The following is a 19723-nucleotide window of genomic DNA, read 5'->3' on the forward strand; positions in this document are numbered from 1 at the left end:
TGCAACTATGATAACTTTCCTTTTGTATTAGAATCATTACCTTTTTATCTCACACCTCTTCTCGACACCCTAGCATTCACTTTTTTTACAACCCTATCTATATTATATTAAACCAACATGGTGGCATCATACATCCCTATCTAAGGCCTACTTTTATTGAGAAATAATTCTCCTCACTCCTACATATCCTAACCCAAAACTCACTATCTGCATAAAAACTTTTTACTGCTTTTAGAAACCTACTACCTATTTCATACATTTGCAGCATCTGCCACAATGTGAAAAGTTATATAATTTACTGCAAGTAGTAGTGTACTTCATGTTGTTTATAGCCATATATTTTTTGCCATTACAGTAGTTGTGTACTTCATGTTAAGTGTTTAAAACATTACCAGCCAATTATGTAACTGTAATAACTAAACTACTGTATATAGCAGAAGAATATAAAAAATGCATATATATAAAAAAAAAAAAGAGGTAATGTAGATTTCTTCTTTGCTACGGATGCTATGAATACCATGAATGCTTAACTACGGTAGCTTTAATGAGCTTTTCTAAATAATTTACCTGGCGATTATTAGATATAGTAAATGCATGTTGTCATAAGGATACTGACTGTTAATGCTATACTGGCTGACAATAGTGTCATGTGTATGTTTGTAAGTTTCCTAAATATAGAAAGCAAAGGAAAGCATGTGGACTGGACTATTAATATCCTGTACTAATTAAGATTTGTTGTATTCTAGGTATTGAAAAGGCCAGAAAAAAACAGACTGGAGGGAACCACACCAGGAGTGATAGAGGGAGAGTAGGTAGGGGCAACATTCTATCTAAGAGTACACATGGGAACCATGGGATGCCAACTCTACCTTACTCTCGTACTCGGCTGTGGCTCGCTTACAGAAGTCAAGGATGATTTTTTTGATTGTGGCAGCATTGAGTCTTATAATGGGCAGGGCTAAGGTAAAAGGACTGAGAAAACACAGAGAAGTTAGTGTATAAAGTTAAAGAGTTGGCTCATCCAGACTTTGGAGATTTGGTTGAGATAACAGGTCTACTATGACAAATGTCCTGTAAGTGTAAGTAGATGGGTACCAAATATTTAGGAATAATTATAAAATATATGTTTAGGTGTGTTTTATGTGCAAGGAATAATCCTGGGCTATAAAGAGACATTACTTAAAACTGCACAAGAAACAAACATCTACTAATCAGAGTTTTGTACAATAACATGATACATAATATACAGAATTCAAAACCAGCCCAAGTGTTAACTACTTCAACTAACTCACAAATGTGTAAAACATAGAACACAAAAGCAGGACACTGTTTAACAAATATGCACAATACATATTAACACACACTGATTCCATGTACTAACCTAAAAATACTTAATAAAAAAATCAGATGAGATATATTACAGCTGATGTTCATATGTACATCATTCACTATAATTGTCTTAAAATTCTGAAAGCAAGGAAACTCCAAAGCTACAATTCCTTTAACTATCTACAAAATATGTTTCTGCTAACTACTTGTAGTAGAGGAAATTATTAAAAACTTCAGAATGGTATGTCCTACCCATTAGAACAAGAATGAGAGAATGTTTGTTTCTTCTTCCCAGATGTAATTGGTTCCTGAATACAAATATCAGAAGAAAGATTTTCTAGGAAACATTCTCTCATTCATCACCAAAGCAAAAAAATATGGTGAAGGAAACTAATAGTGGAGCACAGCATGTGGGACTGACCTTGCGGGACGGGGGGAAGTTTGTGCATCCAATTGCTTGAATTTATCAAATGGAGACACAACCTTTTTGCTGTCAGCTGGAGGATGATTTGCAATTATATTATTAGTAAACATTGTTTTTTGTCATTTTAGGCTGAAAGTAATTTATGTTACATATGAAACCTGTAGGCTGTGAATACAGTACTGTATAATACTTGTTTAAAGCCTACTGAGCAAATAAAGACATTAAATTTCTTCAGATAAGTTTACTTAATATATGTACACTGTGCAGTACACACTTTAATTACTGTGAAGTACTGTACATAATTTAAAGTAGATAATCTCACAAATAATACATAGAACATAATAAGGTACAGGTACTCTACATTTCTAAGCATTAATATGTTACTAAAACAATATCAACTAACTTTTTGTGATGAATGAAGATGAGTTGGAAGTGCTGGAAGTGGAGAAGCTTGAAGAATAGGAACTCTTTTGGACTGCTAGGATAAAAATATGGCAATATTTAGTATATAATTTTATGCTGATTTCTACAAAGTTTGGATCAGTGTAGTATCTTTCTATTGAATCTGCATTTGCATTTAAATCTACACCAGTGCTGTTTCTATATTAAAAAGTTAAAGCAGAAAATTATTTAACTGATGGTCATGTATCTAGAGAATCCATTCTCTTCTTTTCTTGTATCTAAGACATCCATTATTTTTTTTTTACTAAACAAGTGTGTCTGTATTACAACTTTGTTTTTAAATTAAATAGGTAAGCAATGATATGAGAATAATGCAGTCAAGTACAGTACCTTGACTGGAGTCACGGGTTTCAGTTGCGGAGGTGCGGGAGACGCCAAAGGGAGAGACAGTGGAGGCCTTGTTTTCTCCTGTAGGGGCAGGTTTGAATCACTCGGTTAGTATTATTGAATTCACAATACCCTTTCATTATCTCCAGACTTATGACTCAGCATGAATATCATAGGGTATAAAACCATAAATGTGCTCTTTGTTGGCCGAAAATCTTGGTGAATAAACACATTTGGTAATATTAGTAAAATATATGGCCACAAATGCAGGAAAGCAAAAGTTTATCATTCCATATTTCCATTAAAGTCAATTCACATTACCAGGATAAGCAATCACACAAGCCATCTTGAAGACAGAACCACTGGTAGTTAAATTAGTTCACGCTTTAAAAATTTCACTTTTGAGTGTGAATGGTGAATAAGAGGCAGCAGAGGCACTGATAATTGAGGACCTGCCCATATGGCTGACAAGTCTCAAGCTGATGGGAATGTAGAGTCAGGTGGACAAAATGTGTGTACTGGGCTGAGAATGGTTGAAAAGTGTGCTCACAGGGTGAGTGTGGAGTAGATATACCCTGTGCTGTGGTGGGCTGGCTGCCACCCCAATTGTTTTTACTCTTGACACACTTACAGGGTATCTGTGCCACCCACTGATACCATGCCCTCCTCTATTATCCATACATCAATCTTTGTCTTGCCATTACCCAACTTAATTTTCAACTGGGACTGAATTTCTTGGACTGTAATTCAAGTACAGTACAGGCATAAAGTATTTATAGAATATTATGGGTTCTAATTAAATAATTAACATACTATTTTCTAAATAAACAGTACTGGGCTGTAAAAATTTTGAAAAAATTACTGCAGAATTTAATGATGTGACAAAATCCTCTTTGGAACTTCTGGATGCAAGGTATATAAAATTTAATGTTTTCATTCTAAATTAAAAAAAAAAGTTAAATAAATAAATAATTTTATTAATAAAGACAATTTTACTAATATGTGCCAATTTTCCTCTTAGGTAAACCAGAAACATTACACAAGGAAGTGACTGGCAATTTTGTGGCCAAGCAGTAAATTGTATTCTTTAGACAATTATCTAAGAATAAGTAGGTGGTACAGGTGACAGGAAGGGCCTGGCTCTCTGCCAGTTCCTGTAAACATTTTGCCAAGACTTCTGGGAACCTGTAGTCCTTTGTCAAACCCCAGCCGCCTGCATGCTTTGCTTCATGATGTCTTACAGTAAATGTACAGAATTTATTTATTAGTTGTCAAAAACTCCCAGAGGATTATCTATCACCTTTCATCAAAATCATAGTTGCTTTAATAATTAATAAGTACTTGATTGTGGAATAAATATTAAGTTTTATATTGTAGAGTACTATACTCCATGGATGAGTGAGAGTGACGTCAGTGGACAAAGCTGGCTGCCAACAATCTTTTGCTTCCTCATTTACTGTACTTAAATCTCAGTCTCCTTCAAAATATATTTACTTATTCTTCCTATAGATTTAGCCAGAGGTATACACATGTTAGCATTACTGAGGCCCTGCATATCTCCTCCATAATTTCACTAATGGTGGTCCATCTTACATACTGTAATATTAATTTATTCCACATAGAAAATTACAGAATGCAAATATTAATCATTTCAAAGTGCAGGCATTATCATTCCAGCTTTCATAACACAACTAACTGGTTGTCCTGAATGTCTTCATAGATACAGTAATCATGTTCTATTTTCACACTCCAGCAGCAAGTAAAAATCTAAAAAACAGCTTGCCTGCACTCACTCCCAACTAACATGCTTACATGTGCCTGCTGGCTGCTCAAGCCACAACCTCTCAAAGCCTACTTTACACCCTCCCTTCAACTCTTCCTTGCATGTTTCCTACCACACCTTCCTTCAACCCCACATCCTTATCTGCCATTTCAAAATGACCAAATCATTAAACCATCTCAAGAACCTTTCTTCCTCTCCCTGAATCATACCTTCCATGCCACAACACCATCTGGTAATCTTTTCACTGCTTATTCTCTGCATCATACTCATGCCACACACTTTCTCGAACACATACCACAGTGAAGCATTCTCCTAATGACTTTAAATTATCAAGTGTTGATTATGAAGTGTAGAGAACTACTGATGCCAGGTGAAGGGGCTATTAAGTATACAGCACAGATTATAAATATACAGTTGAGCAGTGTCACATTTAGTGTGTAAAACTTATTCCGATAGTTAGAGCAGTGTAAATATTTTCATCTTCCTAAGTATTCAATTGCTAAAGTTGTCACTGTTTTTAATACTGTTTTTGCTTGAGCCTACCATCCCTTGCATGCACACAAGCATGCATGCACACACAACCCCACACACACACACACACACACACACACATCATTACAGTGCAAAATACGAGTTATGAAGGAAGATTTAAGGCACAGGAATTGCTCTTACTACAATATAGGAGAAATGTGATAACTATACATAAGTTTGTGAAAAAAATGTGAAAACCGGACCGGACAATAACTTTGAGCTATTGAAGAAGTAATTTAAACATTATAATAGAGAAAAATATTAATAAAAAATAGTGATAGATGCATAGCTAAAATGAAATCACAGAAGATTTAGTCACCAGAAATTTTAAAAACTAATGTAATAAATTTATAACACATGACAGGACACCATGAACACAGGCTCTATTGATGTACAGTAATAATACATGGTTAATTATGCACAAAACAAAATCAACCCCTGCAAAAGCAAACAGTTGAGTAAACACAGAAACAGTAACCTGTTATTGTTATCTACCTATTTAAGTTTTGTCTGACATGATAATCACACAGATCCACATTACCAGTTGAAGTTAAGTGCTGAGCCAAGATTGATGTGTGGTTGAATATCACACGAAGTATTTTTTTGTAGTGTCATTTGGCTAATGCATATTTTCAATGGTATGTTTTTCTCACCAGCAAAATGCATTAATGGAAATTAATATCAGAATTTTTGAATGACAATACTGTATTTTATGGTGGATGAGTAAGAATGGTAGTTGAAGTGAAAGAACAGTATTAATGTTAAGACTTGTCAACATTCACTCATTAATGGCTAGTATGTGTAGGTTTAATAAAAGCTTAGTTTTAATTAAAGCAGAAATTATGTCTCTCAAGTCCATAGCTAATGATTAAAATCATAACTAGATATTTAAATGAAGAGGTATGCTATTCACATACTACATTTATGCAGTCATGATGTAAATAATAGTTTAGTTATTACAATGATTGTAATATAAGCCAGAAGTCTGGCATGTTCAATACATGTTGTGCTGCCAAGCCACTAATTAACTTCAAAATGTGCAGGTTAAAAAGAAGCTTAAAATATTCTGGTGTTCCACAAACAAATGCGTAAATGGGAGCTTAGCCAATAATAGAGCTGAATAAAAATATGCTTGCTCCCAGGTGGGTGTTTCTGAGGGCTGTGATGGTGTAGCTGCCAAACTTGCTACCTCACCAACAAAGGCTGCTGCATCTGCAGTGGAAGAGCACCAGCAGCATCACCAGATGCAGCAGGATGCCACCCAAAGCAGAACATCACCAGTAAAAGCAACACAACTACTGCATGACCACCATCAGTGTCTATCGTCAATTCTGGAGTGTATCTGAGTGGTAAGTTTGTCGGTAGTGTTTAAAGGAGACAACTGCAAGACTGATGTATAGATCAGTATGTGTATGAATGTTCAGGATATGAGTGTCACTGGAGAATATAGGATAACCTGTTATGAGAAAAGGGGTAAAGAACTCCAGCTGGGCTGAGGAGGGATTAAAAAAAAAAAGACCCAGGATAGGAAGGGATTGAATAGATCTATCTATATTGAGCTGGAGAGGGATAAAAAAGACCCACTTATATTGGGTTTGGAAGGGATAGAAAAAGACTCATTTCTACTGGGATGGTGAGGGATAGAAAAGACTCACTTATACTGAGCTTGGGAAGGGGATGCAACCTACCTATTGTATGCTAGAAAGGGGCAAGAGACCTACCTGGACAAGGAAGGGGAGTGAAAAAACAAGACCCACCTGGGGTGCCAGTGCCTGGTCGTCGGTGTCCTGGGAAGTTCTCCGTCAACCAGTCGTTAACGAGCGCCACCTCTACAACAATAACACAAACACCAGCCACTACAACACCCACATATGCACACCACCCTCTACACCACCACCATACCACTCTCCATATTACCACCAAAACTACATCACCACCACACCACTCCAAACCACCACAACCACACCACTCTTCACACCACCACCACAACCACATCACTCTTCACACCACCACCACAACCACACTCTACTACACCCACAACACCACCACAAAGTTCATGCCACCCTCTGCACCACTAAAACAACCATACCACCCTCTACACCACTAAAACAATTACACCACTCTCTATACCATCACTGTCACACCACCCTCTACACCACAAAAGTAATCACACCACTCTCCACACCACCACAACAATTACATCACTCTCTAAACCACTGAAACCATTCCCCTCTCTACATGCCACAATAACAATTACACCACCACCTAAATCACCACACCACCCTCGAAACCACAGTGGCTCAGCAACTCATCACCACACCAAGCCTTGTCCACATCTGCTGTGACTTTCACTGGGTAAAGTCATACCCCCTGACTTGTGGATGAATGCATGATGCTGAAACATGAGTGAGAATAGGGAGACTTGAAGGATGTGTGGATGAGGTGAATGGGTGAAGGGAATGATGGATGGATGTATGGGTAGGTGAAGGAGATAATGAATGGATATATGAGTGGGTGAAGGAGATGATGAATGGATGTATGAATGGGTGAAGTGGATGATGGATGGATGAATGTATGGGTGGGTGAGGGGGGGATGGATAGATGTATGGGTGGGTGAGGGGGGAAGGATGGATGTATGTATGTATGGGTGAGGGGTGGATAGTAATGTATGCAAATAAGAGACATGATATATGTGTGCAGGGTATGGGAGAGTGATCATATGTGCAGGAGAAACAATATAAGAGGATCCATGATGAGAAGATAGGCACATGGAGTGCAGATGCTGGTGAAGTGTGAAAGTTAGGCCAGGAGCAGATAGCTGATGTGGACTGTGTTGATGGGTGGGGAAGTGAGGGCAATGGAAAATAAGTGTGCAATGGGGACAGAGGTGGGGAGTGGGGAAAGTGAGGGTGGTACAGGCTGAGGTGCATGAGAGGAAGATGGGGTGTGGTAAAGGACACAGAAGCAGCTGGTGCCTTACACAGTCTTACAGGAAGATCTGAGAAGGGGAAGTAGCACACAAACATTTGGGAAGTAAGGTGGCAAGGGGAAACAGATTGAAACCTCCAGTCATCTTTTTTACCACAAAATTTTTGCATTACTCGAGAATTTTCAAAATCTCCATAAAAAAAATGACTTAAAATAACTTGAGATTGGTTTATGTTATCAACAGTTTAGCAGTGTTTTAATACACTAATGAGAACTAGAATCCATTTTTATTTCTGCCTATATTCAACACTTTTGGGAGCCAAGGGGTCATTTCAGACACAGAAAATGGACTGACATTAAATCTGATGAGCATACTAGTTATTAAAATATAAATAACTCTCTCTTCCCATGTATCATGAGTTAAATGTGAAGCACTAATATGTCACTCTTAACTATATAGGATGCTCTATAACTCTCAGTCCTCCAAAGAAAATATATGTTGTACTGTAAGAAGGCAAATGCTCACAGATGGTCCAAGTACAGTAACTGGTAAATGTGACTTGTGACTGTTGAATTGATAACAGGTAAGAGAATGTACTATGTATATAATGAATGTGCTGTAAAAATTCTAAACTAATTAAAGGACACTACAACATACAAGAAAATGTTATCTAATTTCTAAGCAAAATCATTCTACCACCTTTGTCAAAAAAAAAAAAAAAAAAAAAGAAAACAGAGCATGCTAGGTGATTGTTACAAATTAATTATTACATGTTTGTTTGTTAACATGTAACTCTTTCACCTCAATTGCACCCAGTTATAACTGTAAACATCATTATTAATACTGAGAATGTTAAGCTCAAAATAGTGTATAACAAAACATTTGTATCTGAGTAGTTCTGTGTCAAACTGGTAGATGACTAGAATTTTCAACATGTTTCAAATAACACTGTCATTCCATGTAAATGAGCAAATGTTCAACACAGGCAAAATGCAAACAGGATTACAATCAGTATGCTTAAGCCTTGTACTGAGGGTATGTTACAGTAGCACTTGTAATATACATAGTATCATGCATCAAAGCACACTCTACATACAAAATTACATCTTGACTTAGCTATTTAGTGCATGAACAGTATTTACATCCAAAGCAAACAGTAATGATAAAAAGAAATAAATTTAAGACAAACAAGTCACTAAATACTAACAAATATAAAAAAGGTAAAACAAATTACAGTATTATACAGTACCTATGTATACATACTCTTACCTCTTACTGTTGATCTGAAGCTTGAAAATAAAATGAAAATTTGTCATAAAACCAAAGCGAGAATCATGTGTACAGGAGGAGAAAGAGTACACCTCTAATCGAAAAAAAAAGCATTATGGTTTATATTCTAGTGATAAAAAGATTCTTAATGAAGCATATAGAACGATATATTAGCATGAAGTTGGGCGATATAATAGCAGTAGCACATGGCCATAGGTAAGCATCAGCAGCAGTGCTGAAAGTAACTAAGTATACTCCAAAAATTACTATACTGTATTTATATTAGGTTATGTGTGATACAGCAAAAGCATGTATACCGAGAGCCACACAGGGAATGAACATTAGCTCGTCGCAGTGTTGTTGCTGTCAAGAAAGTAATGCTTGGTCATGAACCCTCTCTTCAGCTGACCACAGTACCCTTGCCATTCTTGGAGGACTTCTAGCCTATCTTGTTACTGCAAGCCTCTACATATTATCAAAGTAGTCATTTGTTATCATCTCATAACTATTGTACCAACTGTATATTTTTAAACTGTGAATAATACATTCTCTGCAGTGTGGTATTCATAATTATATTACACATAACTTCTTCAGTAACCTCTCTGCTTATTTTTCCTATATTTCCTAATGTTTGACCTCAAATGTGGATTTTCTGCATCTGCATCTGTTGTTAAGCTGTTCATTACTGACACATGTAGTCAAGTCATTCAGGTCTGGTCCCTCATTAAGCTTATTACAAAAAACTAATTGTCTTTAAAACATACAGTATTTTTTAAGAAATAACCTGTTCAGGTGCTTCAGGATGCTTAGAAGATGAAAGAGTGTCTGTCCTAAGTATTACAGTGACAACTGTGCTGCCAGACTCAACTAAAGAAGAGTCAGAATTAGACACACAAAGTTCACACTTATCATTACTATCCTCACAAATACTTTTCAAACCAGTTGTATATTCACAATCAATGTCTGACGAGCCTAACAAAACATCACAGTCAGATGACCTGTTATCACTGTGTGCAGACTGTGAAGCAAGTGAGGAGAAACAACTCTGAAGTAAATCAGGTAACCTGTCAATAGATGGTGGTGTGGCAGGTGATGCTGATGATGATGTCAATGGGGAGATGAGTGGTGATACACTAGATGGGGTGGAGGGTGAAGTAGAAGGCATGGAATGATTCAAATATGCAGAATATGATGAGGATGCACTTGATTCAGGTGTACATGGAGATTTCTGAGGGGTGGACGAAGGTGAGAGTGCAGGCGATGTAAGTCCACTAGATGATGGTGAGGAGGATGCTATCCCTAAGCTAGGTTGTGCCAAGTCCATACTAGATGCTGGTGATGACAATAGCATTTCTACATTAGATGATGGTGAAGACAGTGTAATAACTAAATTAGATAATGAAGATGGTGACTGTGATTGCAGCAAAAGTGTAGACTGTTTCAATGGCAAGGTTACACATTCATAATTCTGATTTAAACAGGATGGAGCTAAGGGCAAAAATGATGGTCTTGTGGCACATGGAAGTGACAGTTTTTGACAAGATCCTGTGCGAGATGGTTTTGTCTCTGAAGATGCAGTTGAGTATGATGACTGAGGTGATGATCTTGAAACAGATACAATAACTGGAATGGTTGCTTGTTTCCTATCTACTGCAGCTGAAAACTCATCTTCCTCCTTGCTGCTGTTCTTTCTTTCATCATTTTCACTTCTATCCTTTCTCTCATCTTCCTCTAAACCTATTAACATCTCTTCTGTATGGAATTCTTTATATTTATGCCGGTCAACGTTAGTTATGATATGCCGTTCCTTACTCTCAATATCCACATTATCCCACTGTTGTGCTTCATCTATATGATCAGCAGGAAATGGTCTGATATAGTTGTAAGTGTTGCCTAAGGTTAGAGTTTGTTGAGACCCTCGACTACACAACCCACTACTTTGTTCTGATACACGAGTCCCACAGTCACCCTCACTATCTGAATTTTTTGAACTTTTATCTAATGAATTTTCATCTCGCTCTTTGCAAGAACTTTTGTCAGCCTCCCTGGAGGGAGATGTGACACTTGTTTTTTCAGTGTGTGATGGGAAATATTCACACAAATTTTCCTTTAAAAAGTTTTGCATTATTGCCGTTTGTTTTTTGGTGATAACCACAGGTGACTGGGAATTACTCACAGCTAGAAAATGTTTTGTGTTTACACCAATAGGGGGTACATTATCTGCTGCAATGCTAGGTACATTCGCATCTAGGTCAGTCACTATTATTTTTGGAATAGAAAATTTTGGATCTGCTTGAATTTTACAAAGAGCTGATATCAAAGAAGAGTTACAGCCTTCTCCATGCCCTACATTGTCTTCCTCATCTGCAAATTCTCCTTCACTATCAGATCCTGACTGACTTTCATTTTCACTACTCTCTGGGCTAAATACATTTGGCTGCAAAGAGGAAGAGAGAAAATGGCAAAATTTTGATTTGTTTTTACTTTTGGGCTCTATATGCTTGTCTTCTACATTCAGGTTCAACCAAAAATATTTAGGGATGGTTCCTACTCCACTATCACTTTGAATGTAATGACCCTCAGGCAGGTTGTGGTCAGCTGTGAGTAAGCATTCATGAGAATCATTGACAGCAAAGCTGCTATGAGTGAATTTTTGACACATACCTATGGAGCCTTCACCACCACCACTATTGTTCCCTCCTTCAGTATGAAGCGTGTCATCCCCGCTTTGCTCCAAAGTGCCACAAAGTTGCACAGCATGCCCTTCAGAGGTCGAGCAAGATTCAAATGTACCAACTGCTTGCTGTTCAAGGCAATGTGACTGATTAAGAACCTGCCGACGGAGGTCAGGATTCTCTCGGCGACGCTCAGCAGTTTGACCTACCACCACTAGACTTGAACACTCTTGGGAACTTTGATCTCGAGTTACTTTTGATTTGTATGTACTCTGAGATAGCTCACTATTATAATCCTTAACTATGCTCCTACATCTCTGCTGTTTGTTCTCCAACCCTGGACAAGGTTCATCTCCTAGTTCTAAATCCCTCAAGAGTGTTTCTGAAAATGCCTCATCTACAGAGGTGTCTAAGTCTGTACCTAACAAGAGTTCTTCCCAAGAGTCAGCTAGCTCGTCCTGATCTTTAGGCTGAGTTGTGCTACTGGTCTTAGCTTGTTGCATTTTACGAGATATTTCGTTACTAGATTGCTGGAAAAATGCGGCAATTTCTCTACGCTTCTTTTCAGCACTTTCTGGTGAAATGGAGGCTTCAAACTGACCCTGAGCATACATGGCATTAGGAGTAATGGAGGAGGGGGTGTGCCGCTTCTGAGGCTCTTTACCCCATGGCAACACACTGGACGATGACACAGTTTCTGGTTTGGAAGTAGAAGGATAGAAAGCAAGACTCTGTGGCCTCTTCTGCTGTGACTGGAGAAGTTCCACGGGTATCCTGAGGGTGGCCACTTGTACTGTGCCTCCCTGCTCTGTCTTCTCCATCAGTGCTGTGAATCGATCACTGTGTGAATGAAAACTTCGTCGCTTCTCCAAGTAAGAAGTCTCTGGTTCAGCTTGGAAGGCAGGTGTGGTTTGGCCCTCAAACACTGCCAAACCCATCTTGATGAGCCCTGAACTGGAGCGGCGCAAAGGTGGTGCTGACTGGCTCTCTTGAGCCTCACGGTCCACTTCAGCAAATGCTGCAATACCTTTTTTCACAAAACCAGAACCAGAGCGTCTAAGGCCTAAAGGTGGGGTTGTATCCTGTCTCTCAGTGTTCTCAGTCATCCCTACTTCAAACGCAGCTAGAGTCTTTTTGATCAGGCCAGAACTGGAGCGTCGTATGCCCCTGGGTGGGGAAGTCTCACGTGAGTCACCAGGGGAACTGGTACCACCCACATCCTCAAATTTAGTGATTTCTTTCTTGACTCTAGAACTTATTACTGATGGATCTTTCCAAGGAATGGACCCCTTTTCATCATCTGAGGGTTCACTTGTTCCAGCTGCTATCTCCCACTTTTCAAACTGTAACTTACTCAGGCGTTTCACCCGTTGTCCAGTATCAAGTGTTACCTCCTCCTCTGGCTTGTCTATCCCATCCCACTGCTGTATTTGTTCTTTACTTAGCCTTTTAACTCTATCTTCCCGCTCTTTCGTCCTTGACCCCTCTCCACTAATTAGATTTTCCCATTTTTCTTTCTTTTCTTTGTTTCTCATCTTAACAACTTCATTCTTCACAGAGTTTATATCATCATGTTTAATTTCGTTTGTGATGGTTTCCCATTTGTTTATCTGAACTTTGTCAATTTTCTTTATATCGCACTTTTCTTTAACTGCTTCCCCCTTTTTACTTATAATATTTTCCCACTTACTAGCTTCCACCCTACCTACTAGTTTAGCCCTTTCCTCAGATATTGCTGAAGGTGTGGTAGGACTCACGCTAACTGACTTTTCCCAAGCGTCTCTCTGTGATTTCATGGCTTTCTTAACTTTTTTCGCTTCTTTTAAATTAACATTTTCATACTCTTGCTCATCTTTACTTTTACCCTCTAAGAGCTTTTCCCGACTTTTCTTTACATACTGACCCGTTACATCTGATGCTACACCTTTCTTCCATGGCTTATTAGAAGTAGAATTCTTGGTTTCCTCGGAAGCATGTACAGCAGACTCCCACACACTTGCAACCTTACCTGCAGATCCCTGTTCTTTGGTCGCATTTATGGACTCTAGATTCTTGGACGCACCTGTGGTTTTGCATGCTGTGCTTGAGGTTGTAGCTCCCTCCTCAAATTTATTTGTGGATGAGGCAATATTCTTGTTGCTTGAAGATAATGCTGTAGGTTGTTGAGTTGCCAATCTAGAATCATGACTGGGAGCAGAGTGGAGTCGCCCACGATTAGCGGATGAGGGCAAAGGAGGGACAACTACTTCTGAGAATTTGGTTTTGGAAACAGAGTCAGGAACACTGCCCCACCGAGATACTCCTTGTGGAGTAAAATTTGTCGTTGGAAGAGGAGGAACACTGAAATCAGAAGACTTTGGTTTTACTGTATTATTAGGAACAGTGCCCCAATTGGATCCTTTTTGTGACTGCTGCTCTCGAAGCTGTTGTTGACGCATAGCAGTTGTTGGAAGTGGTGGCACAACATAGTCTGAAGCTTTTAGCTTTGAAGGTGCTATAGAAGGTGTACTTCCAAATTTAGAGGCTGATAAAGCTTCTAGACTAGAATTATTTGGCTGTGGGAATGTTTGATGATTCTTTGTATCAGGAATTTTAACACTTTTCAGAGACTGAGTGACATGTCCAAGCACAGCATTTTGAAAGCCAATACCCTGTACTGGAGGCTTAATGTTAGTATGTTCTTGAAGTGCAGCAAATGAAGAGCTCTTTGCACGAACAGTGTCTCGCATTGCAGGGTTAAATACACATACACTGACTCCACTTCTTAGTGGACTTGAACTGTGCTGTGCCTGACTAGCATGGTCACTCAAACATGTTACCGAGGAACTTTTTGCTCTGTCATTTTCTGACATGGAAACTGATCGAACACCAAAAATACCCTTACGAGTTGGCTCTGGGCTTTGCATCTGCTTAGGGGAATCTGGAAGTGAAGACACTGAAGAGCTCTGAGTACTAAAAGATACATTATCAAAAGAAAAGTTCTTTTGGAAAGCTCTTATTTTAGGCTTATGAGGTGGAGACTGAACCCTTTCAATCAGTGAAGACACTGAAGAACTCTTCACACGGTCCATTTCAGGACATGTCACTTTTTGTACTTCTTGCCCTGGTAAGCCACGCTGGCTTTGTACACGGCACACACTTGATTTTTCAGGAGTTTTAGGCAACTGTTTTGACAGTGTCTGAACAGAAGGATTAGTGATGGACCAAGAAACTTTACCAGCATTTGAAGCTTCTGTTGTGTTAGGATTAGGCTCAATGCTTGTACCAAGTTGCATAGCACTCACGTGATGTATTTTATGGTGAGCAGTCTCACCTGTGAATACTTCATCATCATTCATCTCAGTATCACAGTCACCAAAATAATCTTCCACCTCTGGATTAGAAGCATAACCCTGGGAGCTCTGGCTGGTAGTCCTGCCTGATGCAGAATGACTTCTCTGACGCACCAGTTCCTCGCGGGACTGGTGCCTGGTAAGTGCGGCAGTTACCAGTCCAGCAGCACCCTCCACACTACCCTGTCGTGTGAGGGATGTTCGGGAAGGTCGACGTCCTTGCCGTACTGTATCTTGAATGTCAGTATTTGCTTCTGTCATGTGAGCTTCACCTACTCCCACTATTTGAGTTTTTTGTGTGTGCTGTGCAAAAGCTGACACTGCATTTGATTCACTGGTTTTTGATGCCTCTTCCAATACTGCTTGTTGGACTGCACTAAGAGGCTTTCCTGGTTGGTAAACATTACTTACCTGTGGAAGGGCAGGTTGTTTCTGAATTAGTGGAAAACTGGCTGTTTGTTGATTCTGAAGCAGAAGTTGCTGTTGTTTTATCAGCTCCTGTTGTTGACGAATCTGTTCTTGTTGTTTCAATATCTGCTGCTGCAATTCTTCCTGTTGCCTTTGTAGTTCTTGCTTCCTCCGCAATTCATTTTGCTGTTCCTCTAACTCTCTCTGCAGTTCTTGCTGCCTCCTTAATTCATCCTGTCTTAGCAGTTCCTGTAGCTGTCTTGCTTCTTCCTGTTTTTGCAGTTCTTGCTGTCTCCTTAATTCTTCCTGTCTTTGCAGCTCTTGTTGCTGTCTCAATTCTTCCTGTCTTTGCAACTCTTGTTGCTGTCTCAATTCTTCCTGTCTTTGCAACTCTTGCTGCTGTCTCAATTCTTCCTGTCTTTGCAACTCTTGCTGCTGTCTCAATTCTTCCTGTCTTTGCAACTCTTGTTGCTGTCTCAGTTCTTCCTGTCTTTGTAATTCCTGTTGCCTCCTTAACTTTTCATGCATCTTCAACTCTTGTTGTCTTTTTAGTTCTTGTTTTCTCAACTCCTCCTGCCTTTGTAACTCTTGCTGTTTTTTTAACTCTTGTTGTCTTTGTAACTCTTGTTGTCTTTCTAACTCTTGTTTTCTTTGTAATTCTTGCTGTCTTTGTAACTCTTGCTGTCTTTGCAACTCATCCTTTCTCCTCAATTCCTGTTGTCTCTGCAATTCCTGTTGCTTCTGCAGTTCCTGTAGCCTCTGCAGTTCCTGTTGCTTCTGCAGTTCCTGTTGCTTCTGCATTTCCTGTTGTCTCTGCAATTCCTGTTGTCTCTGCAATTCCTGTTGTCTCTGCAATTCCTGTTGTCTCTGCAATTCCTGTTGTCTCTGCAATTCCTGCTGTCTCTGCAATTCCTGCTGTCTCTGCAGTTCCTGCTGTCTCTGCAGTTCCTGCTGTCTCTGCAGTTCCTGCTGTCTCTGCAGTTCCTGTTGTCTCTGTAGTTCCTGTTGCTTCTGTAGTTCTTGCTTCTGTTGTAGTTCCTTTTGTTTTTTCATTTGTTTCTTCCTATTCATTTCCTGTTGTCTCCGTAACTCTTGCTGTTTCTGCAGCTCCTGATTCTGCAGCTCTTGTTGTAGCTGTAATTCCATTTGCTGTTGCTGCTGTTGTTGCTGCTCCTGTTGCCTCTGTAGTACTTGCTGTTCTTGAAATTCTTGTTGATGCAGAAACTGTTGTGTCTTTTGCAACTCTTGCATTCTCTCTTCTTGTTCTTCTTGTTTCTTCCTTAGCACCTGCTGTTCCCTGGCGTGTTCATGGACGCCCTGCCACACTGTGTTCTTGTGTTCCACAGCAACTCTCTCTGAGGCTCCTATGGTGTTCATGCGGCGGTAAGTGGGAGCTCCAGGTCGCTGTAATGCTGGTGGTTCTCCAGCATCTTCTGAGCATGCACGAACCATTCCTGACCGCCGTTGTTCCTCACCAAAACTCAGTTGTTTGTTTATAGCTGCTTTGTGGACTGCAATTTTCACCAGCATTTCTGGAGTGAAGAGTTTTGCACTTGGGTCATCAGACACACCTGTATTTCCACTAACTGTTTTGCCCAACTCCCCGGATTCAGTTTTTGTCAGTGTCTCACCGTCTTGAACTTGATATTCATCTTGTATGTTATCAAAATTCTTAATCATTCCAGCAACAGACCCTGCACTCTTTGTTCGTGAGATTTCATTCCTGACCCAATGACTCACATTAGCTTCTTCAGTTTCTGAAGAGACCTGCTTCTGAATCATGTTCTGTATACGACTCACTTGGTTAGTTTTTATAGTCTTTTCAGCAACTGCTGCAGTAAAACCTATCTTCAGTTTGCTCTCTGTACTTATATTATCTCCTAAACTTCCCCTGGATTTTTTTTCTAGACTGCTATATGGGATGTTTAATTCAAGATAACCAGATGCTACATTGGCAGCAGGTGTTGACTTGGACCTTGAAAGCTGCTGGCTGGTACTGACTATGGAAGTTACATTATGAATCTGACTAATTCTAGGTGAGTGGTACTGGTATTCTGTATCACTATGGCCATTACTTGTCCTCTCTGGAAGAGGTGGTGGTTGTGGAAGTTCTCCCCTCTGAGGCAAAGGTGGTGGTGGCTCAGCATGAGCATCTGCATCATAATTTGAATGGAAATATCCAGGGCGACAATCAGGAACTGTTGGCTGAATTGCCAGGGATGTTGGACGCTTTGGTGGTACTGGTACTATAGGAGCAAACTGCTGCCGTGGAGGAATACTAGGAGCAACTGACTGCTGGCTCTGTTGCTGGCCACTCTTGTCTTTCTTCTTCATCTCCAGTACCTTTTCATTTAAAGGAACTGGCTGAGCCTCCAAAGCCTTTTCTGTGAAGTAATCACTGTTTTTCAGAACATCATACTTTTCATGTTTCTGAAAAGCAATGCTAGGTTTAACAATTTGAGACTCAAGCTGCTTCTGGAATACTCCTGATAACTGGGCTTTAGTTCCAGTTTTTTCTTCATATGGTTTGAGAGAGAAAACTTCTCCCTCATCATCAGAGTCATCAGAGTCACTCTTATCACTGGTGTGGTTGACAGGAACTTGAGTTATGGATCTGCGTTGTTTCATGTGTCCTGCTGAGAACGATGTAATAATGTGACCAAACTCTCTCTTAAACTCTTGAGCTGTTTTTGCCTGCACAGGTTTATGTATATATCCAAGTTGTTCTAATGAACTGCATTGCAAGAGAGCTTTCCAATTTTCCTTGATATCTGAGACATTACCAAAAGAACGACTTTCGTTTGGGAATGGAAGTCGATAAGGAGTTGGTTTTGATCCCCATAAATCACTGTATGCTTTCTGCCTTCTTTGAACAATTGCTGCACTGGCTAAAGGCGAATACACAGATGTTGAGGTATTTTTAATGGAAGCATTTTCATCCATCATTGGTCTCTCAATACGCTTTTTTGCTGCTCTTATCTTCCATGGAATCTCTCTCTTGTCCTTCCTACGTGTGGTGTCTGAATCACTCATCCTGCTGTCTGGAGTTCCATCTCTTGTAGAAACTGATTCACTATCATCATATGTTCTTGTAAGGCTTTCATTATCATCATCATGTATTTTCTCTCCATCCTCTCCCTCAGTATATGGTTGTCGTACTAGCTCCTCACGAGATTTACATCTCCCTATTGCAGAGGACAGAACAACTCTGGCCTCATTACGGCTATTTTGTCGCTCTAGAGACTGGCGGTCACTAGTTGTTGTTTTAGAAGTGGGGTTCTCTGAAGAATGAGACAGCTGGCTCTGCTGTTTGTCAGATCTCATTTCATCCACTTTGAGAACAATACCTTTGGCCTCATTGAGGTTAACGCTAAACTTGAGGCCACCCGTGATGACTAGCGGACTTTCAGCTCCTGACGATGCATATGAAGGAGAGTGGAGTATCCCTGCAGAGCTGGATTTCATTATTCCACTAGAGCTTTTGTTGAGGCCTTTATTAGCTTCTATTACAGTTTCTGGTTCTTCACCCTCTTCTTCCTCCTCCTCCTCTTCATCATCATCTGTTTCTTCCTCCTCTTCTTCCTCTTCCTCCTCCTCCTCACCTTCTTCCTCTTCATCTTCATCCTCACCCTCAGTGTTGTCAAGACTATCTTTCTTACTATCGGACTGTGATGAAGAAGCATGCCTATCATCCCCCCTATCCTTGTCTTTTGTTTTACCTTCCTCACCAATCTCACGATCCAAGAGAACACCTCCAAGTGACATCTGTAGGCGATCGATAAGAGAAAGCAGCTCTGGGTCCTGACCCTCCTGCTCTCTTTCTTCTTCAACACTAGCAAAGGTCTGGCTCTTAGATTTACAAATATTGTTTTTCAATTTATCTAGCACCGAATTAACTTCAACTATTAATTCTGTGCTAAATTCATCACTATTATTTTGATCCCTGCAAGGCTCAGCTTGGCCCGTCTTTTGACTTTTCAGGCCAGTGTTTTCAATGGAAGCCTTAACCCCTTCCATGAATGTGGTGAATTCGTTTTGATTTCTAGCAAAATCGTCACTCGATTCTATGATAGAATCAGATGTACATTCCTTACTCGACTTAGTAGTATTAGAAAGAAAAGCATTAGGTGCAGAAGAGCCCTGAGCGGAAAGATTAACCCTAGAACGTATCCCTGAAGAAGCCCCACCACCAAAACGCTGTCTATATTCCTCAAGCGACGTTTTCAACTGTTCGAAAACTATGGGTTCTAACTC

At 39.7% G+C, this 19723-nt stretch overlaps 2 protein-coding genes across 13 annotated transcripts in view; both read right to left on the reverse strand.

Annotated features, from left to right (window-relative positions):
* Window positions 1–19723, reverse strand: part of LOC128700714 (titin) — a 333838-nt gene that overhangs the window by 8737 nt on the left and 305378 nt on the right. For 9 of the 12 annotated variants that reach the window (XM_070097261.1, XM_070097260.1, XM_070097253.1 and 6 more), the window contains 4 exons: window positions 6614–6685; window positions 2546–2623; window positions 2157–2231; window positions 1751–1826 (listed from right to left, as the gene is read on the reverse strand). In XM_070097261.1, the coding sequence (XP_069953362.1) occupies window positions 1751–1826; window positions 2157–2231; window positions 2546–2623; window positions 6614–6685 (301 nt within the window). The remainder of the gene's footprint in view (window positions 1–1750; window positions 1827–2156; window positions 2232–2545; window positions 2624–6613; window positions 6686–19723) is intronic. The other 3 variants (XM_070097254.1, XM_070097259.1, XM_070097258.1) reach the window with 3 other exon arrangements.
* LOC138854357 (uncharacterized) lies at window positions 9827–19719 on the reverse strand. The gene has a single exon (XM_070096976.1). The coding sequence runs from the start codon at window positions 19484–19486 to the stop codon at window positions 9827–9829; it is 9660 nt and encodes a 3219-aa protein (XP_069953077.1). The 5' UTR covers window positions 19487–19719.

The sequence above is a fragment of the Cherax quadricarinatus genome, chromosome 56 (genome assembly GCF_038502225.1).
Source record: "Cherax quadricarinatus isolate ZL_2023a chromosome 56, ASM3850222v1, whole genome shotgun sequence".
Classification (NCBI taxonomy): Eukaryota; Metazoa; Arthropoda; class Malacostraca; order Decapoda; family Parastacidae; genus Cherax; species Cherax quadricarinatus.

Coding starts and splice junctions, on each gene's coding strand:
- LOC138854357 (XM_070096976.1), bottom strand. CDS start 19,486: ATGGAAGGGGTTAAGGCTTCCATTGAAAACACTGGCCTGAAAAGTCAA.